This window comes from Bubalus kerabau, chromosome 16 (genome assembly GCF_029407905.1).
Source record: "Bubalus kerabau isolate K-KA32 ecotype Philippines breed swamp buffalo chromosome 16, PCC_UOA_SB_1v2, whole genome shotgun sequence".
Lineage (NCBI taxonomy): Eukaryota > Metazoa > Chordata > Mammalia > Artiodactyla > Bovidae > Bubalus > Bubalus kerabau.
In genome coordinates this window covers 46150716-46177546 of record NC_073639.1, presented here as the reverse complement: position 1 = coordinate 46177546, position 26831 = coordinate 46150716, and the positions used below count along the sequence as shown (strand labels likewise).

General features: G+C 37.8%; 1 protein-coding gene and 1 long non-coding RNA gene across 2 annotated transcripts in view; one reads left to right on the top strand and one right to left on the bottom strand.

Annotated features, from left to right (window-relative positions):
* The window catches only part of GLRB (glycine receptor beta), an 89570-nt gene extending 63950 nt beyond the window's left edge, over positions 1–25620 (top strand). The window contains exons 8-9 of the mRNA XM_055549619.1: positions 12127–12419; positions 23195–25620. Coding sequence (XP_055405594.1) covers positions 12127–12419; positions 23195–23491 — 590 coding nt within the window. The 3' untranslated portion in view covers positions 23492–25620. The remainder of the gene's footprint in view (positions 1–12126; positions 12420–23194) is intronic.
* The window catches only part of LOC129629553 (uncharacterized), a 48513-nt gene continuing 38300 nt past the window's right edge, over positions 16619–26831 (bottom strand). Inside the window, exon 3 of the long non-coding RNA XR_008703274.1 lies at positions 16619–17418. This is a non-coding gene — a long non-coding RNA (uncharacterized LOC129629553). The remainder of the gene's footprint in view (positions 17419–26831) is intronic.

Here is a 26831-nt window from a genome sequence, read left to right as displayed (position 1 = left end):
ATGTGTGTGTGTTTTCTGAATATCACATGAAACTTACATAGGTAAGTCTGTGAAATATCTGACCTCTCAGCAACCTGATTAGTTTCAGCATTTTATTTTTTTTCTATCATCAAAAAGGCCTTGTGCAAGCCTCCCTCCTGACTTACTGGAGGAATTAAATACAGATATTAAAGAATAGGAAATCAGGAAAGATCCAATGAAAATGACAATTTTATCAAGATAAGAAATTTGGTGATTTTTCTCTAATAAAAACCACAGAGACCAGATCTGTATCTTAATAAGCAAAAAAAGTGAGAAATTTCATCCTAAGAATTGTGTATCTCTAAGGAAGACAATATGATTGACAGATTAATCCTTTAGGAAAGTAGAATTAACTTTGTAGATATTGTACTGGGACTAAAATACCTCAAAACTTAATTTAAAGTCTTATGCTTGTCAAAAATATCATGCTTTTCCCTTAAATTGCTAAATACTCTGTTTATTAGAGTTATCTTACTCTCATGAAGTGATATAAATTGAAATATCAGCCTTCCAAGGATGCTCTGGAGACATCCCAATCTCTGGCTTGTTTTTGGAGGAAACTCTCTGTAAACCCTCATCTCTTATAGGACTTCTGATTATAAAATTCTTGAACTATCACTTAGCATCCAGCAGACGCACTATTTGGAAAGAAGTGAATGGTTAAATATCGATCTCTAGAATCAAACCAGGTCTGAATTCCAGCTCTGTGCCTACCAGTTGTAACAACTAGCCATCAGATCCAGCCTCTATGAACATACTCTTAGACATCAACAGGGATGAAAAAGTACTGCAGGGACTTTTGGAAATTTGGGGAAAAAAGTGAGTGTTAAGCCCATTCATGAGTTCATAATGTGCCTCATTTACATATTACTTTACAAAGCACTTAGACACATTCTAGTTTATTCAGCAGATACCTATGGAGCGCTGACTATGGGCTAGGTACTATGCAAATGATGGGATGTAAAGTAAGTAGTGAATAAATAGTTTATAAAATAGATTTTAAAAAGCACAACTCAGCCTCAGTGAATTTATACTCTCTTGGGAAGAAACAGACACCAAATAAGTACAACATATAATATGTAAGATGGAGACACAGGATGGAAAGTTGAGGGCAGCAACCTGCTTGTGGAGAATTGTCTCAATGAGAAAGTGATGTTGAGAAGAGCAGGAAGGAGGGGAGTGAATGGACCACTATAGATTTCTAGGAAGGGAGTGACTGGTCAGCGATCAGGGGAGCATCCTTGAGGCAGAAGCCTGCCTAGGACACTAAGGAATCCAGTGAGAGAAGGGGGAATCAGTAGATGAGGTCAGAAAATTAACAGTGGTGAGAGAGGGGCTATGGAACACTTCTTAAGGAATTCTGGTGACTTTGGCTTTTATTCAGAGTGAAATGTGAAGGCCCTGAGAGCTTTTGAGTATGATCTGATTGAAATTTTAACTGTTTCTCTTTACTGCTTTGTTTAGAATAGGCTGAAAGGCAGCAAAGGTGGCAAAAATAGAAGCAAGGAAAGCAGGTAGGAAGCCTGAAATAATCACTGGTGTGAACCAGGGAGTGTTAGTGGAGGTCCTTATGAATATTAGATGATGTGGTAGAGAGAGATTTGTAGATGTGTTGCATGTGGGATTTAAGAAAGTAGAATAAACTTAAGTGGTGAAATTGCCATTAACAGAGGTGAGTAAAGCTTCAGGTAGAGTAGTTTTGAGAATGTGGGAGGTTCTGGATGCACTGAGTTTGAGATATCTGTTAGGTGGAGATAGCAGGTCTTGGAGAAAACAAAATTGGAGATCTGAATTTGAGACTTCTCAGGATTTAGACGGTATTTAGAGGGGTTAGTGGAATGGAGGTAGTGGAGTCTCAGGGCTAAATTCTTGAGATTGAGAAGATGAGGAACAACCCATGTGATGTGGTTTCCTAGAATCCTGCCAAGTGGATAATTATGTGTTTTCAGGGAAGGAGAGTGACCAGTCAGTGCCTGGAGGTCAGGCCAGGGCTAAAGATTGCCCTTGGCTTTAGCAGCCTGGGGAGTCGCTGGCATGCCGGACAAAGAGTGTCCGTGGAGTAAGGAGAAGGAGAAAGCCTGGTGGGAGTGACTTCAGGAGTGCATAGGAGGGGGACCTGGAGATGGGCAGTGTGAACAACTCGTTGGACACTGTTAAGTGCCAAAAGTAAAAGAGGATAGGTAAATGGTAGGGGTGGGAATGGGAATCAAGAAGGTTTCTGGTTTTGTTTTTTTTAAGGCAGACTATCAGCGCATGGTTATTTTTGGTGGAAAATAATCAGTAGGAAAGGAAAAAATTAGCAATGGAAGAAGTGCAGCAGTAGTGAGGAAAGATGAGTGGTAGGGAAGGGAGAGACTGGACTTTGCTAGATTAAAGTCAATTTTTCCCTGGGGTCAGCAAACTCTTTCCATAACAGACTGGAGAGTAAACATTTTAGGTTTCTGTTGAGACCCCCAAATCTTCTGTCATAGTGCTGAAGCAGCCTTAGACAATACATAGCTGAAAAAATGAGTATGTATCCCAATAAAACTTGATTTATAGAAATAGGTGGTGAGTTATGTTTTCCCTGTGCATTGAGATGACTGACCCTGGTCTGTAGGGTCAGGAGAGAAGGCAGGGCAAGTGGGCACAGACAGAGAACGTGGACAAATGTGGTCGTAGGGCTTGTCATTGAGTTTGATTTCTTAATAAAGTAGTAAGAAAGATCTTGAGTTGCAGGCGTGGTGGGAGAGAGTGTTGTGGGTTTGAAGGGAGAGAGAAAGTAGTAAAGGAACAGAGGAAATACATCCTGACTACCTGGTTGGATCCTGGCCTCTTGACATCAATGATCATAAATTTAAAGTGGGATCAGTCAATATGTTGGCAGCGTATGTCATGGCTGGGCTTCCCCATGGAAGGGCTTCCCTTCCCTTTACCGTTCCCAAACGGTAAAGAATCCACCTGCATTGCAGGAGACCTGGGTTTGATCCCTGGGTCAGGAAGATCCCCTGGAGAAGGAAATGGCTACCCACTCCAGTATTCTTGCCTGGAAAATCCTATGGATAGAGGAGCTGGCAGGCTGCAGTCCATGGGGTCACAAAGAGTCAGACACGACTAAGCTAAGTGCACATGTCATGGCTACAGTCTGGTAATCATGTAGTTAACTTCTCCACCTGGTGGGGGTTTCAGTATCTACATGACGGCTCACAAGATATGACTTAGAATATTATCTACAGCTTTTGAGAAGGAACTAAAGGTTCTTGTGCATGCATGCACACATGCTTGGTCATGTTTGACTCTTTGTGACCACATGGACTGTAGCCCACCAGGCTCCTCTGTTTATGGGATTTTCTGAGCGAGAGTACTGGAACGGGTTGCCATTTCTTCCTCCAGGGGATCTTCCCAACTCAGAGATATAACCTGCATTTCCTGAGTCTCTTGTGTTGCGGGAGGATTCTTTACCACTGAGCCACTAGGGAAGTCAAAGGTTTTTGACTATGCTTAATGACTGAACTATTATTATTTGATGTCCTTTGTTTTCTTTTGTTTCTGCATTTTCTCACTTCTATGATTAAACTTATTCTTTGGCTTAAGTTTTTCCACAGACAGAAGGCAGACAGAAGACATGAGGGACAAAACCCATAGGGTCCTGCTCCACTTCAATAGTATGCTTTCCTATTAAACAGTTGTTGGAGATTTAGGTTGTTTCCAGTTTTGGAGTATTACAAATGATGCTACGAATAATTGTGTACAAGCCTCTGTGTGGGTATATGTTTTCATTACTTTTGCATAAAGACCTAGAAGTGAGATTTCTGCATTTTATGGAGAAAGTATGTTTCACTTTTCTAAAATAGTGTTTCAGTTCAGTTCAGTTCAGTCACTCAGTCGTGTCCGACTCTTTGCGACCCCATGAATCGCAGCACGCCAGGCCTCCCTGTCCATCACCAACTCCCGGAGTTCACTCAGACTCATATGCATCGAGTCGGTGATGCCATCCAGCCATCTCATCGTCTGTCGTCACCTTTTCCTCCTGCCCCCAATCCCTCCCAGCATCAGAGTCTTTTCCAGTGAGTCAACCCTTCACATGAGGTGGCGAAAGTATTGGAGTTTCAGCTTTAGCATCAGTCCTTCCAATGAACACCCAGGACTGATCTCCTTTAGGATGGGCTGGTTGGACCTCCTTGCAGTCCATGGGACTCTCAAGAGTCTTCTTCAACACCACAGTTCAAAAGCATCAATTCTTCGGTGCTCAGCTTTCTTCACAGTCCAACTCTCACATCCGTCCATGACCACTGGAAAAACCATAGCCTTGACTAGACGGACCTTTGTTGGCAAAGTAATATCTCTGCTTTTTAATGTGCTATCTAGGTTGGTCATAATTTTCCTTCCAAGAAGTAGGTCTTTTAATTTCATGGCTGCAGTCACCATCTGCAGTGATTTTGGAGCCCCAAAAAATAAAGTCTGACACTGTTTCCCCATCTATTTGCCATGAAGTGATGGGACCAGATGCCATGATCTTTGTTTTCTGAATGTTGAGCTTTAAGCCAACTTTTTCACTCTCCTCTTTCACTTTCATCAAGAGTTCCTCTTCACTTTCTGCCATAAGGGTGGTGTCATCTGCATATCTGAGGTTAATGATATTTCTCCCAGAAATCTTGATTCTAGCTTGTGCTTCTTCCAGCCCAGCGTTTCTCATGATGTACTCTGCATAGAAGTTAAATAAGCAGGGTGACAATATACAGCCTTGACGTACTCCTTTTCCTATTTGGAACCAGTCTGTTGTTCCATGTCCAGTTCTAACTGTTGCTTCCTGACCTGCATATAGGTTTCTCAAGAGGCAGGTCAGGTGGTTTGATATTCCCATCTCTTTCAGAATTTTCCACAGTTTATTGTGATCCACACAGTCAAAGGCTTTGGCATAGTCAATAAAGCAGAAATAGATGTTTTTCTGGAACTCTCTTGCTTTTTTGATGATCCAGTGGATGTTGGCAACTTGATCTCTGGTTCCTCTGCCTTTTCTAAAACCAGCTTGAACATCTGGAAGTTCACGGTACATGTATTGCTGAAGCCTGGCTTGGAGAATTTTGAGCATTACTTTACTAGCGTGTGACATAAATGCAATTGTGCGGTAGTTTGAGCATTTTTTTGGCATTGCCTTTCTTTGAGATTGGAATGAAAACTGACCTTTTCTAGTCCTGTGGCCACTGCTGAGTTTTCCAAATTTGCTGGCATATTGAGTGCAGCACTTTCACAGCATCATCTTTCAGGATTTGAGATAGCTCAACTGGAATCCATCACCTCCACTAGCTTTGTTCGTAGTGATGCTTTCTAAGGCCCACTTGACTTCACATTGTAGGATGTCTGGCTTTAGCTTAGTGATCACACCATCGTGATTATCTGAGTTGTGAAGCTCTTTTTATACAGTTCTTCTGTGTATTCTTGCCACCTCTTCTTAATATCTTCTGCTTCTGTTAGGTCCATACCACTTCTGTCCTTTATCGAGCCCATCTTTGCATGAAATGTTCCCTTGGTATCTCTAATTTTCTTGAAGAGATCTCTAGTCTTTCCCATTCTGTTGTTTTCCTCTATTTCTTTGCACTGATCACTGAGGAAGGCTTTCTTATCTCTCCTTTCTATTCTTTGGAACTCTGCATTCAGATGCTTATATCTTTCCTTTTCTCCTTAGCTTTTCGCTTCTCTTCTTTTCACAGCTATTTGTAAGGCTTTATCAATGTAATATACTGTTTTGTTTGTTTTCTATACTCCTCTGTCACATACTCCCCAAACACTTAATTTTTGTGTCTTCTTGTGGTGCCTCTAGTACAATGTTGAATAGAATTGTGAGAGATGTTTATTCCTAACCCTGGGTAGCAATAGTTGAAGCATTCACTGTTGCTTATAATACCAGCTGTCTATTCCAACTTGCAAAGAGTCAGACACAACTGAGTGACTGAACTGAACTGAACTTATCATGACTGTTGAATTTTGCCAGATGCTTTCTCTGTGTATGTTTAAATGCTTATGTTGTTTCCCTTTATTTGATGAATTTTACCAATTGATTTCTAGATATAGATGAATTGGAAAAATTATTAGCACAAACATGTTCATAATATTGATTTTCCTTTTAATGTCTAGCTGTAGCAATGTGTTCAATCCTATATATTCCTGATACTGTTAACTGGTGAATTTTTTTTTTTTTTTTTTTTTTTACTGTTCTAGCTAAAGGCTTATTCATTTTCTTGGTATTTTCAAAACATAAGCTTTGGTTTCATTCATTTTTTTCTATTTATTTCTCTTTTTCATTGATTTTAGCTCTTTATTCTTTCTTTTCACTTAGTTTAGATTTTTAATTTTTTATTTTTTAAATTAATTTGTTAGGAGTAATAATTTTTATTGGAACATAGTTGATTCATAATGTTGTGGTAGTGTCTGCTGTACAGCAAAGTGAATCAGCCATACAGAAACATATACCTACTCTTGTTTAGATTCTAATAGATTTTATTTGATCTTTTTCTTGATGCTTGAAGTAGAAACTCCGTTCATTTTAGGTCTTTCTTCTTTTTTAATTTGAGCACTTAAAGTTACAAAGTTCCTTGTAAGGCCTCCTTTAGCTGAAGTGCACAAATGTTGATATATTTTTACCTTCTTTCGTTAACAGTTTTTTTCTTATTTACATTATGATTTCTTATTGGGCCCATGGATTTTTTAGATGTGTGTAGTTTGGTTTCCAAATATTTAGGATTTTCATAAGTACTTGAATACAATTTGTTTTTAACTTTATCGGGGAACAAAGTTTATGATTTCAATACTTTTACATTTATTGAGCCTTTTTTAATGCCCAGCCCAGCATATGTTTCCTAGCAGCATCCCGTGTACACTTGCAGTGCATGTTTGTCATTGTTGGTGTGGTATTCATAAATATGAATGGAGTCACGTTAGTTTATAGTACTTTTAATATCTTTCCTGTCTTTTGTCTAGGTCATAGTTATTGATGAGGGTATGGTTAAAATCTCCAACTCTAATTATGGAATTATGCTTCAGGTATTTTGAAGCTCTGATATTAGACTCACACATATTTATAATTTTACCCAAAAAGAAAAATGAAATCATGTTACTGACTTAAATTAAATTTCAGGATATTCTGTCAATATGGCTCTTTTGACCCAGTGTATATTTCCTTTCTCTCTTTTTTCCCTACATTGTTTCAAAAGATTACAAAATTAATTTTCCAATCTTTTCCTAGGATGGCTCATATTATTTTTTAAAAATTTAGGAGAAAAACATGTATCATTTACCCTAGATTCATTTTGCTTTTTTAAAAAAAGGATTGGTTTGTATTCTAGTTTTATTTTTCTTCCTGTCTTTTTTTGATTTACATTCTTCACTGTTAACAAAAATCAAAGCTTCCTCTGTGCATTTTAGGTAGGCTTTGTCTTCAGCTATTTCTTTAACTATAAAAGTGATTGTGGCAGGAATGTCTTATACTTCTTACTCTAAGTAAGATGTAACATTTTTTTTCCTGGTACATAAAATGCTTTTGTTGCTGCTAATAAAGGATCTTTTAAAACAAATAATTTTCAATCATAAATGTGAAAAGATGAGTAACTCAGGTCACAATTCAGATCTCTAGTAGGCCACGTATTGGAGAAGGAAATGGCAACCCACTCCAGTGTTCTTGCCTGGAGAATCCCAGGGACGGGGGAGCCTGGTGGGCTGCCATCTGTGGGGTCGCGCAGAGTCGGACATGACTGAAGCGACTTAGCAGCAGCAGCAGCAGGCCACCTTTCTTTCTTTCTTTCTTCTTATAGTACCCTTCTTTCTTCTTATAGTCTTTTATTATCATAGCATGGTTAAAGGTCTTTTTGATTGTAAGAATCTCCTTCAAAAATTTCAAAACTATTTTTGGATTTGCACATGGTAGCAACTGTAGTTTTGCTTTTAACTGTCCTTTGGTTAGAATGATGTGAAATGATAACATGCTGACATAATAATTTAGCAGTATTCCTAAATGAATTTTCATGTTATTAATAACAACTACATATATAGGAATTTAGAGAGTATTGTAATTCATCTCAGTGTGGGATAAAAAAGATTTTAGGTTTAGATAGTAGCTGCTACGCACAATTTCTCCTAAACTCATTCTGTTGGTTCTGTTTGTTGTGAATAGAACCCCCTTTCTTTTCCTTTCCATTCTTCATACTTTTTTTCCCTTTTTTTCTTCTTTTCCTTTTTTAGTCTTCTAGTTTTGGTATTCCTCTTTATTTTTTTTGTCTTTTGTTTTTTTTTAATATAAATTTATTTAATTGGAGGTTAATTACTTTACAATATTGTATTGGTTTTGCCATACATCAACATGAATCCACCACAGGTATTCCTCTTTAATTCAGTGCATTCCTAGCATGAAGTGAAGTGAAGTGAAGTCGCTCAGTCGTGTCCGACTCATGGACAGTAGCCTACCAGACCCCTCCATCTGTAGCCTACCAGGCTCCTCCATCCGTGGGATTTTCCAGGCAAGAGTACTGGAGTGGGTTGCCATTTCCTTCTCCAGGGGATCTTTCTGACCCAGGGATTGAACCCAAGTCCCCTGCGTTGCAGGCAGACGCTTTACCGTCTGAGCCACCAGGGAAGTTCCTAGCATATGTGCTATTTAAGAATCATTCTGCAGATGTTTCCTCTGAGATTGGCTAAATGAGAACTCTCTGGACATCCCACAGTCAATCATAGTTCACTATACATAGTGGTCCTGTAAGGATTTTATCGCTATAAAGTATTTTCTTTATACTGATGAGCTAAACAACTTTCTCTTCCCGCTGAATTCTTTATAAATGTTTTTGTCCAGGTCAATTCTTTATGTAATTTATTATTGCTTTAATTTATATTATTTGTCAGCCATAACATTTAATATATGTAGACCTCCACATCTATTTATCAGAATTGATATAAATTTTATGGCATATTCCCTGATTTGAAATCTAGACTTGATTTGTTTTTGCACTAGGGAGAGAAAATTAACAAATGACAAATAAGGACTATACATTTTAAACGTTTTTAGAAATATTAAACCCAGAAGTCCTGACATTTATTAGAGAGGTGCTCCATTAAATAGGGATATTTTATTAAGAATACAATATTGAAATTATAAAAATCCACATTTGTATGAATGATGGGCTTCACATTTCTTTTATTGGTTCATAATATAGTAAAATTCAGGCAAAATTTCACTATGGGTTAGTTAGAAGTGAAGTAATCCCATCTGACAGCTGTCTTAAGAAAATACTGAATTGTCTAGAGAAATATTATTTTCTCAAATTTCTTATTTTAGGATAAAAGAGCAAATGGACGTTTCCTATTTTAATGATTTCCTGTAGACAAGGTACACAGTCATGTCCCTCAATTCATCTCCATTTCCATTCCTGCTTCTTCAAAATGATACAAATCTTAGTGGAATTGGCCACTATGGTTTTTATTAACTTAACACCTGGGACTTTAAATACCTTGCAAATGTCCATTAATATCCTATCCCTCCTAATTCTTCTCTGCTTCTTTGATCCCCTTTTTCTGACACCCGAGCATCCCTGCCTCAGAGTCCCTTCCCTTTTCACCATGATGCCCCTGAATGATACTGACTGACCAGTTTGTCCTTTAACAAGTTCCCAGTTTTTGTTTCTAGACCCTGATCTGACCTAACTAGGTATTTTCCTTTCAAAGTCACAGCTTTTCTATAGCCTCCTATTCCCATTATGTATTTCATGTTTCCCCAGTCGTTCTGTCCAGAAGTTTGTCTCAGTCTACCTTCTTTCTTAATCGGTAACCAAGTTTTAAAAAATGTTTCCTCCAGAATCCCTCTTTCTACATCAATCCTATCATTCATTTTGTTATTCTTTGTTTCTGAATCTCCTATTTTCTCTTTCTTAGTCTATTTCTATATCCCTACTGGAGGGACATTACTGAAACATTCTTTTGATAATATCATTTCTCTACCAAATACAATTAGAGATTCACATTAGGACTTTCAAGACCTTCTATAATCCAGCACTATTGTCCATGTCATTCATAAGATTGCTAACATGTCAAGACAAAGGCTCAGGTATGCTACTAAATTTGCTACAATGTGATACATTCTGTTATCAATGAGAATGGAATGCCATGAAAACACAGAGAATGGTCAGTATAGTCTATCTCAAGGCCCCTTTTTGCTTAAGTTGACATAACATTTGATTAAAAATTAAGAAAAAATGATTTGGAAAAATGACTTACCAATTGACTGCCCATAACTATAATTAACTGAGGTTAGGGCAATGATTGAGAAGATCTTGGATTTTTATGCTACTTTTCACTTCCAGGTTAGAAAACATTAAAACCTATGTTAACTTTTAAAATATAGTGCTATTACATAATTAGTTTTCATCAGGATGAAGGATAGTTACTATAATAGTAAAAGAGATGTTTAGCAAGCCTAAATATATATGTAATATTATTATATACATGTATATATGTGATATTGTTATATACATATATATATATACTTAATATTGTTTCCATCTGCAGAAGTTATATTTTACAAAAAGTCTCTCTTTCTGGGAGAGTCTCCTAGCTCTTCAGTATTTACAAACAAAAATAAAAAATCTCTACACCTTTCAGAAGCCTCTGAAGTGATGAAACTGATGGAATATATATTTTTCAATGTTTTAGCTGATTATTGATACTAGTATACTACTTTCTGTATTTCCAGTACAAGAGCAAAGACAGCCAAGTACATCTTTCATCATTAGGGTAATATATTCACTAGCTCTCAGAAGTGGTCACATCTAGGAAGAAAAAGGTGCACATAGCCCCATAATTGAAATTCACTCTCAAGAGCCGGGGCAAACCTGCTCCTGCTTGACTTAGAGTGAGGCTTCCTTGACCTCACCTGAGGCTCCAGCCCAGTATGTGGTGGTGATGGTCCCAACGAGTCAGGCTTCCCAGCCCCTCTTCTGAAACTACCGAGGAAGGAAGACCCAGGGAAAGTTTAGGAGTGTGGCAGGAGGGGAGAGATAGAGGGGGATGAATTATTGCTATTCTCCTTTGGGATTTTACATGTATTTGACTTAAATTGATACACAACTAGTTAGCGTCCCATAAAGGTTAATAGAACATATAACAAGATTTCATTCTTTCCTTAAAAAACTAGAATCATTTGTTTTCCCTGAAATAATCCAGCATGTTCTCTGCTTTGTCTTTTCTATTAGATTTTTAAAAATTTTGAACCTTATCAGAAAATTGCTTTATATGTTCTATTCTTGTTCTGACTTAGTAGTTCAGGGAGCAAAACTCAGCTCTATAAATGTTTAGAGTAAAGCTAAGAAGTGAAATAACTTCTCTAATCAGAGAGCTCTGTGGCTTCCTTAGAGATACTATGGAATAGTTTTAGATATCTTTAATATTTAGATAAGATCCAAATGGTGGTTTTTATACCTTGGTTTACATTTATATTTATTTTTAAAAAATGTTAGGTGTTTACATGCATCCTCACGCACATTAAATAATTCCTTCATAAAAATTATATACATAGTATTTCTTCTACTCTTTATGCTTTAAAGGAACTTGAGTGATAATGGGTTACTAGAGAGGTGGTGGTGGTTTAGTCTCTAAGTAATGTCTGACTCTTGTGACTTGAATGGATTGTAGCCCACCAGTCTTCTCCATCCATGGGATTTCCCAGGCAAGAATACCAGAGTGGGTTGCCATTTCCTTCTCCAGTTACTGGAGACAGATTTCATCAAAGAGCAGTGATTGTAGAACATTTCATGGGAGTAAGAAGCATCTTACTCCAGCCCTAGAAGGAAATGGCAACCCACTCCAGTATTCTTGCCTGGAGAATCCCATGGACAGAAGAGCCTGATGGGCTGCTGTCCATGGAGTCGCACAGAGTCAGACACGACTGAAGTGACTTAGCATACATGCATGCATTGGAGAAGGAAATGGCAACCCACTCCAGTATTCTTGCCTGGCGAATCCCAGGGACAGAGGTGCCTGGTGGGCTGCCATCTATGGGGTTGCACAGAGTCAGACACGACTGAAGCGACTTAGCAGCAGCAGCAGCAGCAACAAGAAGCATCTTGAATTCTGGTCTCTGTCCTGCAGGAATCTTCTCGGTACTGAGTTTGGCCTCTGAGTGTACAACCCTGGCTGCAGAACTTCCCAAGGTGTCTTACGTGAAGGCGCTGGACGTGTGGCTCATCGCATGTCTCCTCTTTGGCTTTGCGTCCCTGGTGGAGTACGCAGTCGTCCAGGTGATGCTCAATAACCCCAAGCGAGTTGAAGCAGAAAAAGCCAGAATTGCCAAGGCTGAGCAAGCAGATGGGAAGGGGGGAAACGTGGCTAAAAAGAACACTGTGAATGGCGCAAGCACACCTGTTCACATCAGCACCTTGCAGGTAAGGATGACGTCTGACGTCAGCCAGTGAAATGTGTTCTGTGGGTGTAAAGGTTTGGTAGAATTGATTCACACTCATTTCTTGCTCACAGATGAGAAAGAATTAAGCTCAATCTACTTTTTGGAAAAGAATAGAACACTTAGCAAATCAACCATCAAATTGCTAGATGACTTTCGTGGAATTCAAGGATGCTTAAATTCTTTCAGTATGATGTTCACTATCAAATGTGGAGGTCTTGCCCAAACTCCAGACCTTCCTACTGTTTCTCATGTGACAATCCTTCACGAACGGCCAGGGGACATAGGGAGCCCATGTTCTTGATTCAATCTCCCACCTCTAAGATCGCATCAAGTTGGAGGGCTTCACAAAGCACATGTCAGGCAGGCTACTTCTTTATTGGGTGCCTGGCCCAAAGGGAAACTATGCCCATGGTTTGGTATGTGTCCAGTGCAGGATGAGTAGCTGGAGAAGAACTGAAAAAACATAGCCTTGCCTTGTTGCTTGGTGATCGGGCTAAGAATAGTGAACAGTGCCTCCAGATTCAGGTAATGATAAGTCCTTGAGCCACAGGCAATGTCATGGGTTAAGGACACCTGTCCACTTATCCCATTATGCCTACTTGATATCCTCAAGTCGAGAAGACCCTTATCCAGGGGACCAGTTCCATGGAACTTAGCATGGGAAGTTCTGCAAGAGACTAACAGGTCCAGACCATTCTGCCTCTGGGAAACCTTGCCTACCTGCCTACCCTGGCCCCAGACCATGTCCATTTGCTCACCACCACCACCACTGAACCCTAGAGTGTTGGACACACTTTTAGATACAGAGGCCACTAAACTGTTCTTAGGTGGTTCTGCCTGAAGCTCTTTTTTGTTTATTTTTCTGTTAAGTCGTCATCAACTCATTTTCTAAGCCTTCAGTCAAGTCTGCTTGCAAATTCTTCATTGCTGCCTTGTAGGGAGGTTCCTCAGGCCCTAGAGCTCTTTATACCCTATTCCTCTTCATGAAGAATAAGTATAAAATACCCATTAATGTGGAGTTATCATGGTCTTAACGAAATCGTGTCTTTAACATATCTCTTTCCATCCTTTTCCATGCATCATGTCTATATCATTCTATGTGAAGTGAGTTTCTTGTGGGCAACATATGGTTGGCTGATGGCTTTTAATCTTCTCTGCCATGATTGTGTTTTAATTTTTATGTTTAGATCATTTAAATTTAATGATATGTTAGGGCTTCAGTCGATTTTATATTTTATTTCCTGTGTATTCTATATTTTTAAAATCTTTCTTTTTTCCCTTTTGTGTGGATTGCTTGAACAGTTTCTAGCATGACATTTTGAGTTTCCTGTATTGTTTGTAAGTGTATCACTACCTTGCTTGATCATTGTTCTAGGTGTTACATTATATATATACATGACTTTTTCACAGTCTCTTAATGTCATTATGTTACAAATTTGTGTGATGTTACCTAACACCTTTTATTTTCCTCTCTATATGACAGAATTATTGAAAATATTCCTTAGAACCTAATTAGAAAGTGTTATAATTTTTGCTGTGCCATCTAAAATAATTTGGAATACTCAAAGGGAGAAGGAAAGTTTTTTGTATTTGTGGATACTTTTCATTTCTTTGATCTTTCTTTTATTGTGATTTTGCAAGGTTCTTTTTATTATTTTCTTTCCTTTTAGAGAATTTCCTTTATCCATTATTTTAGATAGCTCTTCTGGTGACAGATCCTTCTAGTTTTCCTTTATCTGGGAATGTCTTGATTTTCCTTCATTCCCAAAGGATGCTTTCACTGGGAATAGGATTCCTGGTTGATGATTCTTTTCTTTCAGCACCTAAAAAATATTGTGTTCCTTCTTTCTGGCCTCTGTGACTTCTAAGAACTCTGTTTCATTCACATTGTTTTTCTTCTTTAGGTAAAGTCATTTTTCTCTGTATGCTTTTAAGATTTTTTTTTGTCTTTATTGTTGAGAAGTTTAATTATATATTTTGATGTAGTTTTCTTAGGGTTCATCCTGTTTGGGCTTTGTTCAGCTTGTTAAAAATGCAGGCTTTACTGTATAGCACATGGAACTCTGCTTAATGTTATGTGGCAGCCTGGATGGGAGGGAAGTTTGAGGGACAATGGATACATGCATATGTATAGCTGGGTCCCTTTGCTGTTCACCTGAAACTGTTAAATTGTTAATTGGCTATACCCCAATATAAAATAAAAAAGTTTAAAATAAAAAGATGCAGGTTTAGGCTTCTTGCCAAATGGGAAAAATTTTCAGTGATTATTTCTTTGAGTACCTTTACCTCGTCCTTCCAGGACTGTGATGCCAGAAATGTTAGATGCTCTGTTATGGGCCCATATGTCACCAATGCTCTGCTCATCATCTTAGTCAGTTCTCTGCTGACTTCTCCTGTTATAGTGATTTCTCCTGTTATATCTTTAGTTTATGGATTCTTTTCCCCACCCTTCATCTCCTATCCACTGATATTCATATTTTGGTTTAACGTGTTTTTCAGTTATAAAATTTCCATTTGGTTTTTCTTTTTCTTTTTTGGTTTAACATGTTTTTCAGTTATAACATTTCCATTTGGTTTTTCTTTTTCTTTCTTTCTTTCCATTCCTTCCTTTCTTTTCTCTCTTTCTTGGCAGGGGTTTTGTACTTCTTTTCCCAGGCTTCCCATTTCTCATTTGTTCCAAGCATGTTCATAATTGCTGATTGATGCATTTTTGTCATGCATGCTTTAAAACCTTTCTCGGATAATTCAAACATGTTTCTCCTTGGTGTTGATCTCTACTGATTGTATTTTTTTTAATTTCAATTTTATATCTTCTCCTGCACTTTGTATGATGAGTGATTTTTCTGTTGCAACCTGGACATTTCATATTATGTGATGAGGCTCTGCATCTTGTAAACTTTCTGTTGTTGCTGCCTTCCTCTGAGTGTTCTTCCAGGAGAAGGAAGACTGCTGTTTCCTTGCTGCCAGATGGGCCCCTCACAGTTAGGTGAGGGCTCCCATTGCTTCCTGGTGGCATTGGGCATCTTTTCTTCCTGGTGTAGCCTCCTGACACTGGGGTACCTCCGTATGCCTGGCCATGGGGAGAGCCCTTCCTCCTAGGAAAATGATCCAGGGGAAGAGGAGAATCAATGTGGTGCTTGCTGCTGGGTTGGGAGGTGGCCCTGCCTGCACCATCCCCTCCAACACCCACCGCTCCCCAGGGAGTAGGGCCTTGTTACTGGTCCAGGTGGAATGAGGGCCAGCTCCCTGCTTGGCCTCCTGCAGTACCCTCCAGGGAGGGCTGGGCACCTGTCACAGCATTTGGAAAGCAGGATGCTGCTACCTGCCTGGTCCTTGCTGGTGTGAATAGGGGTGGGGCCACAGCTGTTTCTGTGATGCTGGGCTCCAGTAGAGAGGTTATTGTATGAAAGATTTCTGTCTCCCTAAGCCGCCCCTTCCTTTGTCCTCTGTCTAGAAGGAGGGGCTGTTATTGGGGCTATTTCTTTCTGTAGGCATTGGCATTTTCAGTTCCTAATCTAGGACATCTGAAGCAAAAAAGAAATGCAAGAACTCACCACAGTGTCCTTCCTTGGCCCCCAAGTCTCCAGTTGACCTGCTTCCTTTCCTCCACCTCCACAGCCTTATGTTAGCTTTTTATAATGTCCAGAGTGTGCCCCCTCAACCTTCCTGGGAGCAGAAGGGCCCCATGTTCTTTCGAGGGCCCTCAGCATCCTCCTTGTACCTGTACCTTGCCTCCTGCATTCTCATGAATAAATAGAGACGTATCAGTGGGCTGCTCTTAAGCATCTGTTCATGGTGCAACCCTCCTATCTACTAATCCAGTTCAGACCTACTGCCTTCATGCATCAGGAACACACCTTCTCAAAGAAACCATGGTTCTCTTTCCCAGGATTTTACTTTCTTCTCTGTTACCACCAGTGCCATCCAGTGGTACCTAAAAGAGCCAATGACTGATGAAAGGCTCGTGTTGGCACATCCAAGACCTGGCATTTCTTTGTGGGAAGCTTAGGATTTCCTTCTGAAACATACATGTGTTTCTCCAGGGCACTAACAGAAGGAGGGATCCCTGAGGCCCTTACACCCCAGGGTGATGTCACTCTTTGAGTTTCTGACTCTGCCAACCCCTCCATTCACGTCTCCCTGTCTTTTCCCACTTCCTCATGTTTCCAGCCCACTGATCCCCCAACACACTGACCTGAACCCTGGTCAAGATATCTGGATTCATGCAGTGAAGCTGTGCTAAAGAATAGGTGTCCGGTCTCCAGCAGTGTCAGAGTCAGCTCCGTCGTCTGAAATGTCCTGGGGCCTGACTGACTGCAGAGATTCCCGATCACAGAGAATGTCACGTGAACTTGGAATCGTAACATAGTCTGCTGACTGGAGAAAAATGCACAAACTAAAAGTTGAGATTTATGTTTTATTTGGGGAGTATTCTTAGGACTTCAGTCCTGGGAGACAGCATCTCAGAGAACGCTGAGAGAACTGCTCCAAAGAGGAAGAGGGGAGCCAGGTTGCACAAGAGTCTTTACAACAAAGACTAGATAGTTGGAACAAAAGGTTATTGTTAATCTTTTAACAGATTGAAAACCAGACTTCTCAAGTTAATGAATTTAGCTCTTTTCTCTGTAAGGGAAGATGCGAGAGTCTGGGCTTAGTGAAGTCATTTCTCTGATGTGCCCCTTGGCTGTTTGGGCCAGGACCCTGTGTTTTCTCATCCTGAGTCTCCTTCAGATGCAACACTGGGGCGGCCTCAGGACTGACTGCCAGATGAGGGGCATCCTGTTTCCGTCCTGAGTTCCCTCAGGGCTCACTGGAGAGGAGGGTGGTGGCTGTCATGTGATTGGTTCATGACTGCAATATTCTTTGTTTACTGACGTGCCAGCAGAATCTTAGGTCTTAATTCCATGAACCAGTGTCTTGGTGGAAACAGATTCTTTGCACTCAGATTTTCAGAGTAATAGAGAACATGCCAGCATGATCTGTGAACATAGATATAAAAGATAAGTAGGATCCAGGATATTAGACTGAATTATCCTAAATTTGGCTTTCAAGCTTTAAAACAACTACCCAATGAATAAAACAACATATTTAAATAATTTAAATAAACACACATTTAAATAAATCAACATATCTGAAAACTCTTATCTTTTTATTCTCTATGTTTTTAGCAACTAGTAATAGCATACATGCCTGGATTCTGAAACTACTACAACATTTTGATACTAAAGTCATAGAATAATGCTTTAGAGTTGAAAAGTTGACCAGAGGTTTTCATCTCCAGGGTTTTTCTGGTGGCTCAGCTGGTAAAGAATCCACGTGCTGTGCAGGAGACCCCAGTTTGACCCCAGTCAGGAAGATCCGCTGGAGAAGGGATAGGCTACCCGTTCCAATATTCTTGGGCTTTCTTGGTGACTCAGCTGGTAAAGAGTTCACCTGCAATGTGAGAGATCCCTGGGTTTGATCCCTGGGTTGGGAAGATCTCCTGGAGAAAGAAAAGGCTACCGACTCCAGTATTCTGGCCTGGACATTGCAAAGAGTCAGACACGACTGAGTGACTTTCACTTTTCATCTCCAGAAATCGATTTAAGTACTCTTATTTCTTACAAAATGAAATTTCCAAGATGCACAGGAACCTGTGTGCAATTTGTATCCTGAGACAAGCTTCAAAATGAAAATGAGTCCCCAAATAACTCAACTTTAATAGGCACATCCAACTTACAGCAAATGTGTAAGACTGACAAATTCAGAAGATTGTTATACATTGACACATGAAAGAAAATATGAAAAAGGAAATTTCAAAACCATTGCCCTTTTAATTTATTGAATTTGCTGATGTAAAATATAATTATGACTTTAGTTTCAGAATACTTTATTCTAGTATATTTTGCTTTTCAAAATACAAATTTTTGCTCAATAACGTCAGTCAGGGAATGTATCACTTATTTTCAGACAGAATACCAATGGTGATTAATGAAAACACAGTGAAATTTGAATTGTAGAAATATTTTGATACTGATTTTTAAAAATCACTTGCCATCAGGCATATATAGTTGTTTAGGTTTCTCCCTTCCCCAAACCTGGTACTTCCTCCACAAATCCTAATATTTTCTTTATTGATTTGTTTCATTCATATATTTCTACTTTTATTCAATCAAAACAGTTGAGGACCTATTGCTGTTCACATGAACCTATTTCCAACCCGTAGTAGCCTTCATAGTCTTCCTTCATAGGTCAGTCAGTCAAGAATCTACCGGCAATGCATGGAAACTGAGGTTTGATTGCTGGTTCGGGAAGATGCTCTGGAGAAGGAAATGGCAACCCACTCCAGTATGCTCGCCTGGAGAGTCCCATGGACAGAGGAGCTTGGCAGGCTCCAGCCCATGGGGTCTCAAGGGTCAGACATGACTTAGTGCCTAAACCACCACTAGTATCCACCAGATGAGTCAGAGCTGCATTTCATGTAGCATGAATATGATTGCTATTTCTTAATGAAAATTATGTATATTTTACAATAAGAATTGATTTAAATACAGTAAAATATATAGGAATTATTCCCTTCTGAGCATCTTTATCATCTGTAGAGGATACCTTTATCACCATGAAATCACACCTAAGTTTTCTGGCCAAGAAATATTGTCATTGATAAAAAGAGAAAAAGAATTTATTTTTTGTTCCAGCCAACATCTCCCTAAAATTAAAAAAAAAAAAAAAAAAAAAACACATTGTTTACTGTGATTCGCTTTTGCATGTGTGAAGATTGAAGCTGGGAAGGACCACAAAGACAATCTTAGAGGCTACAGTTGGAAGCCTTTGGAAGTTCTTATGTGCATCATTTTTCATCCTCGACAGTCTCATTATTGTAAAATTAATACCTCATTTTTGCTACCAGTAATTTTCAGAAATGACAAGTTTATATGATGAAAGTAAATGAGTCACATGTTCCTAAGAGGAGCAGTGGGGGAATTATAAATTAGAGAATCATAGTACCAAGATCACCTTTAAGAATGTGTTAAGTAGGGTTACTGTCTTACTTTAAGTAGTTCATTTAGTCCCTATGCATATAATATTATGATGCTTAAAATAGTATTTATTTTGTAAATATTTATTAAATAGTATTTACTAAATAATATTTATTTGTATTTATTAAATAGTATTTATTTTTTAAGTACAAAATAGTATTTATTTTATCTTTGTACTCGTGTAAAGATTTGATTTGATATTGATGTACAGAGTGATAACTGAAGAAAGTTTTGTTTGTATAAAGTGTTTGATGAGACCAGTTAACTAGGTAAAGAATTATGAGTGGTAGTGAACCTAATTTTATTCCTTATTCAATTCTGTCACATCATTGAAAATTACTTCCATTGTAGACGTTCTCTCCACCAACACACACACACACACATACTCACACCCCTCATTTCAAATATCAAAATCTCCAAATACATTTATAGAAGAGGGTTTACTAAATTAAATGATTAAACATTTAGTATAACCAAACTGAAGCTTTTGGGGGTGGTTTTCATGTTATCACTTTAACATTGAAGTAATTATTCTTCTTTTAGGTATTTACTATATTTAAACAATCTTTCAAAATAAATATAACATGCATTGTCTACATTTTTAATAAACTGTAGATATTAATACAATTTTATAATGATTAACATTGCTGGCATAATCTATTAATAAGAATAAATTTATGTTAAAAAACTAGAAAATTTGAGGTGTTTAAATGTATTACTTAGATTATAGTATCATATAAATTTGGCTACTTGTCTGGTTACTTACAGGTAATGAAACCATTCGTGATGTCATGAATTATTCAGAGTAAATGCATTTCTGTAGTAAATATGTACAGCCTTCTTTGTGAAAAAGTAAAAAAAAGAAACTGATAAGAATCATGCTTCCTGAGTTACTGTCAGAAGCTTAAGTCCTCCTTTGTTTTGATATGTGGATTCCAAAGCATGATTAGTGCTTTTGGAGTGGAGGACTCTAAAGGGAGGAAGAGTCTTAAGTACCCACAGCAGGCTGCTCTGAGAGTGAGAATAATGCAAAGGTTTGTTACATAGAGGCTGTTCCCATTTCTGTTCCAGTGCAGGTTGTGATTCAGTCTTTATACAGTTCGCTTACACATCCTTCAAACAACACTGAAAAACTGGAGCTTCAAGTTGGGTCTTCTGTTTGTGACACTTACTGGGAAGGTGTGTGAGTGGAAACATGTGTGTGGTGTTTGTGTGATGATGATGGGCTGCTTGCTGAAAGAGACCTTTTAAGATTTCAAATTGGGGAATTTAAATAGAAGACATGGAAGTAAATTTTAAATATATGTATTCATGCATATATATGAATGATTCCCCAAAGTTGCATTTAAATTACTTCGATTCTAGTTGCTAGCTTTGTTCTGTTTCATTATATTGATGAGTCCTTATTTTCTCCAGACATTTTCCTAGATGCTGTGTAAAATTGATTTGGATCAGACTCTGGATCAGTGGTGACTCCATCAAGACATAATTCCCCTTTAAGCCCCACTGGGCTCTCACACTGGGGTGACTGGAAATACACATTAAAAAAATGGGGATCAGGAATCCCCTTTTCTCAGGTTTGCTTCCTTTAGCTCAAAGTCCAATCAAACCAGGATGGAGATAAACAGACATTTTCTAAATATTTTAATATATTGATGATTTCATTTTTTTAAACATATAAGACGAACGTTCAAGAAGGATGAACTTCCAGAGCCTCAATCCCATTCCTACTTATTAACAGTTTATTGTATACTCTCTGTTTATCATTTGTTTATTTGGTTGCACTGGGTCTTAGCTGAGACACGTGGCATCTTCTGCTGTGGTACGCGGGCTTCTCTAGTGGAGTCTCGTGTGCTCAGTAGTTGTGGATGTACAGCCTTAGTTCTGTGCAGTATGTGAGATCTTAGCTCCCCAACCAGCAGTCGAACCCATGTTCCCTGCATTGGAAGACAGATTCATAACCACTGGACCACCATGGAAGTCTACTTCTTGAGTGCTTTTGTACTATTATGTTACCTAAACTATTTGTTTACCTAAACTTCTTTTTCAAAAGTTCTTACCCAATAGGACTGTACAAATATCTATGTGGTATAATGATATAATGATAAAGCCAACATTTGTAAACCAGCTTCAAAAAGCATTACTAGTGCTTGTTCAAGATTGAAAAATATAGAAATAACTTAAATGCATAAAGCCAGGATGATGTGTAAACACATTTTCACTTGTTTTTTTCACTCAGTGTATGTTAGTTGTCTTTGCTATCCACCTCTAAACAGTGCCACTTGACTTTGCCTAGAAAACATGCTTCCTTATCTGTTCAGATAAAGGACAGTGTCCTGGTACCTGGAAGACTGCTGGAGAATAATTTGTTTTATGTCTTACATTGAGCATCATTTTTACCCAGGCATAATCTAGTGAATATAAATAGAATTCAAAAAATTACTCAACATATTATAATAATAAGGCAAAAACTAGTGTAACTCTAGTATACTGAGAGTTATGGTAACAAGTACTCTTGCCTGGAAAATCCCATGGACGGAGGAGCCTGGTGGGCTGCAGTCCATGGGGTCGCTAAGAGTCAGACACGACTGAGCGACTTCACTTTCACCTTTCACTTTCATGCATTGGAGAAGGAAATGGCAACCCACTCCAGTGTTCTTGCCTGGAGAATCCCAGGGACAGGGGAGCCTGGTGGGCTGCCGTCTATGGGGTCACACAGAGTCAGACACGACTGAAGTGACAGCAGCAGCAGCAGCAGTAAATATTTTAGTGAAGACTCCAAAGGTAAATCACAAAGGTTGGAAGTAGGAACAGTGGAAGATTAAGCAATGGAGGCACTCCTTAAATCACTGGTCAGCACTATACACCTGTCTTTTCCAGAAACTTTAATGACTTTATATATTATAGGAAATTGAGTCAAATTTAGAAATTCATAGATGATCAACTGAATATTTTCTGTAGGATATGATCTGGCTGAAATATACACAATTTCTTTGGATTCTCTAGCTATTTTATCTTTAGTCAACAAGTGATGAATGCCTTTCATTCATTAGTCTTTGGTTTATGATCATTGTGACCATTTTTAGTTATTTGTGAGTGTGGTTTATAGATACAGTCGTCTCACTGAAGGGATACATGCTTCAGTCATTTAAAAACCACTCAATTTGGAAATAGAATCCCTAGGAAAGTCAAAGGTTAGAAGCACCAGAAGATGTTTGTATTCTGTATAGTCTACTAATATGATATGTGTCATAGTTCAATGCTGGATTTTTATTATTAATCAGTCTTTCAGATGAGAACTCTCACAAGCCTGGGAGCACCTAAGATAAATGATGATAGGTACCGTGATCCCTTAACATAAAACAACCTCCTGAAAGTTTATGCCCACAACTTAAGCCTTGTTACATAGATAGGCAACATTTTAGAACCATAAATGTTCAGGTAATTATGTGGTTTAATCAGTGGACTATTATTTCTGTTAGTGGATTAAATGAGACACTAGCCAACTGAATAAACCATCAATTTTTTTTTTAGTTCTTATGGCCAATCTTTAATCAGGTCGTTTATTTTTTTGATATTGAATTGTATGACCTGTTACATGTGTTGGATATTAACTTCTTTTTTTTTCTTTTTTTATGATTTTATTTTTTAACTTTACAATATTGTATTGGTTTTGCCAGATTATTTATAAGTAGAAAAATTCTCAATACCCTCTGTCTTTAATTGTTATTCTCAGGTTGGGGAGACCAGATGCAAAAAGGTTTGTACGTCCAAGTCTGATCTGAGATCTAACGACTTCAGCATTGTGGGAAGCTTACCGAGAGATTTTGAATTGTCCAATTATGACTGCTATGGAAAACCCATTGAGGTCAACAATGGACTTGGGAAGTCTCAGGCCAAGAACAACAAGAAGCCGCCTCCTGCCAAACCCGTTATTCCGACAGCAGCAAAGAGAATCGACCTTTACGCGAGAGCCTTGTTTCCTTTCTGCTTCTTATTCTTCAATGTTATCTACTGGTCTATATATTTATGATAAACCCTTTCCATTCATATGAAGTAAAATCCCATTGCATTGTGACCAACCTCGTTCATAAATGCCAATCTGTGAGCAATCTTTGCATTTTCATAGCAGTATATTGCATTTTGGATGCCATGGGATTGTAACACAAATATGGCACCTTCATGTGGAATGGCAGCATGATTGTGTTACGTCTGTGCTCTAATCATGATGTACTTAGGTAAAGCAAACATAATTGCTTTAGGAATAAATGAAGGATAAGCATACTACATAAAATAAAATCCAAACATTTCCCTCCAGTTAGTGTAAATTGCAAACACTTCTGATAATTCTGATAATAAAATGGTATGCACGCTGAACCCTGTTAAGATCAGCATTCCAATGTATGTAGCATTTCAAATCTTCCTTGTAACTTTCAAAGAAAGCCATCTTATTCTTGTATAATTTTAGATGGTATTATTACAGATAAAGCAAAATTATATTACATATGGTATAACTTTATAAGTAGAAATATATCAGCTATAATTATGTGGGGGCTGTGGAGAAATAAAGTTCAAAAAGATTCCTAATTTGTAAAGTCAGCTAATTTTAAAGTGTGCCCGTGTTGGCAATGCCAGACAATAAAATCCAGTAAGCATTTTTGGAATAAAGGGAAATCTAGATTTACCTACATTCATGCTGAATTCTGGTTTCTGATAAGAAAGTAGATATATTGATTAAATATTTCTGATAAAAGAAATTCTATTTAGTCCACTTTAAAACCTAAATATATTTTCATGGATTTTATTTTGTTGATACAGAGTATACAGAATCATTGTGCCTTAAAAAGAGTCATAAATATTTTAAATTGGAATATAGTAATGAATATTGTGATTTCATACCATTTTTAAGAAACCAAGAAGAAAATACCTTATTACTAGAAGTAACTTGAGTTAGGAAGAAAAATCCATAATCATTAAATTAAAATCATTAAAAGATTGTAGCTTCTTTATTTTATTAAAATGCTAGCATATTTTAAAATAAAATTAATTTTTTTCATTTTCTTTTTTCTTATTTGAATAATGTTTGACTTGTTACAAAACATTTAACAATTAAGTAAATGATTACTTCATTAGGCCTCACCTCTAGTTGCATTTTCTTTCTTGCTGAAAGTCTGGACTACTTAAATTTACTTGCTTTGATCTTGTTCTAACTTGAAAATAAGTATTTTCTGGTCTATAAGACTTGAATTTCGTAGTAATATCACAGCCAAAGTACCTTTTATTTCTCCATAGCTGATACTAGGACTATCAGTAATCCACATAACATAAACATGAGGCCAAATAAATATATTTACATTATGTGGAGAATTTAGTAGCAGCTGAGATCTTGGATGGTTAATTCAATAATAAAGTGTGTTTACATATAATTTATGCAAACTGCAACCTATATTTCAAGGCTATTTTACTGAAGACTTTAATTTGTGAAAGTCACTGATTACTAAATCTTTACAAAATGAGATGTATCTAATCCTCTGTGGTCTTTCAGCACCCTCTAGTTGCAAAAGCTTAGCCATCTGAATCATTTTAAAATTGCCACAAGTCACCCTATTGGTAGACTTAACATCCTGCTAGGACCCAGGGCAGTAGTATCTTAATGGTACTGTGATAGGAAAAAGGTGTCTTGAAAAAGACTTAGACCATTTACATTTGTATTAATAATAATTATACTTCCTTATAGTCTCTTTTCTTTATCCTTGCAAATTTCATTCATATTAGGGAGTTTGATTTCCATACAGTTTTAAGTGGGATATGTACCCAATGGAAAATAGGTCTCATTTTGTAAAAATTTATTTCTTGAAAATAATGTGAATGAATTTCTTTCTGTAATATAATATTGCAGCCTCCTAAGATCCATTTTACTACCCAAATATATATAAATAGCTATCCCAGGATTAAGTGTGTATATATAACTACAAATGGAACATTACACAATGATCATAATGCAGTACAATCAGTGTCCACCAACAGTTGCTTTCTATTGTTATGTTGAGAATTTAGCCAATTAACCCCAGGGTAGTTCTGATCTGTGTACTTTAAATATTATGTCTTTCTAGGAAACTTGCAGTATTTACCTGGATATCAGTGTTGCAAATTTGATCTTTCCAAAATAAAAATGATCTTCTCCTTATAAATCAGTGGCTTCTCTTATTTTCTGTTTCTGATTAAAAAAAAAAAACCAAAAACAACTCACTATTCCAGTCCTCTGAGGTCCATCCACCTTCCTTTCTCACATGGTACCCGATGTCAAGTTCCAAGCCCTAAACTTCTCTCCCTTACACCGAACACCTGGTCTCCATTTCTGTAAACACCACCCAATTTGTATCCCTTTTATGTTCATCAGACTGTTACAGCAGTCTGAAGGCTCCCTCCTTCATAACTCTGTTTTTGAATTTACTTTGTGATGTTTATTTTTTAATTGCATAAGTAATGCATAGATATCTTGTTGCATTAGAAAAACAGATGTATTTAAAGTAAGCACTTAATGCTGGTGTTACCACCTTCTTTCTACAAACTCTCCTCTCTTCCCAGAGGTCACCACTGTCTTTTGAGCATCTAGACCTTACTCTAGGCATCTACAACCTCTATCTACTTTTTAAATATAAAGGACAATTTAACATCAATGGAATTTTACCATATGTACAGTTTTTCAGTTTACTAATTTTTCATCTATTGGGGATATTTCTATTTGGGGTCATATCAGATGTCCATACATCTATATTTGGCCTCCTATTATTATTTAGTGTGAATGTACCTGAATTTAGCTACTTTTTAAACACAAATTTTTTATTGTTTTTGCTTTCTTTTTAAAAAAACATTATCTTTTTCAAAAAAAATATTTATTTGACTGCACCAGATCTTAGTGGCGCATGGCATCTTTAGTTGCAGCAACTGGAATCTAGTTCCCCGACCAGAGATCAGTCATTTACCCCGGACCCCTGCTTTGGGAATGTAGACTTTTAGCCACTGGACCATCAGGGAAGTTCTGTTTATCCCTTCTAATGCAAAATAGCATTGCACTAAATGTTTTTGCTCACGTATGCATGTATTTCCACAAGGTAGATATCAGAAGAGGAGTTACTGAGTTGAAAAATGTCTATGTTTTAAATTCTGATGTGTATGCTCAGTCGTGACCAACTCGTGGCCCCATGGACGGTATGTAGCCTGTCAGGCTCTTCTGCCCCTGGAAAATTCCAGACCAGAATACTGGAGTAGGGTGCCATTTCCTACTCTAACCCGCATCTCTTGCCTCTCCTACATTGGCAGATAGATTCTTTACCACTAGTGCCAACTGGAAAGCCCATTAAATTCTGGTA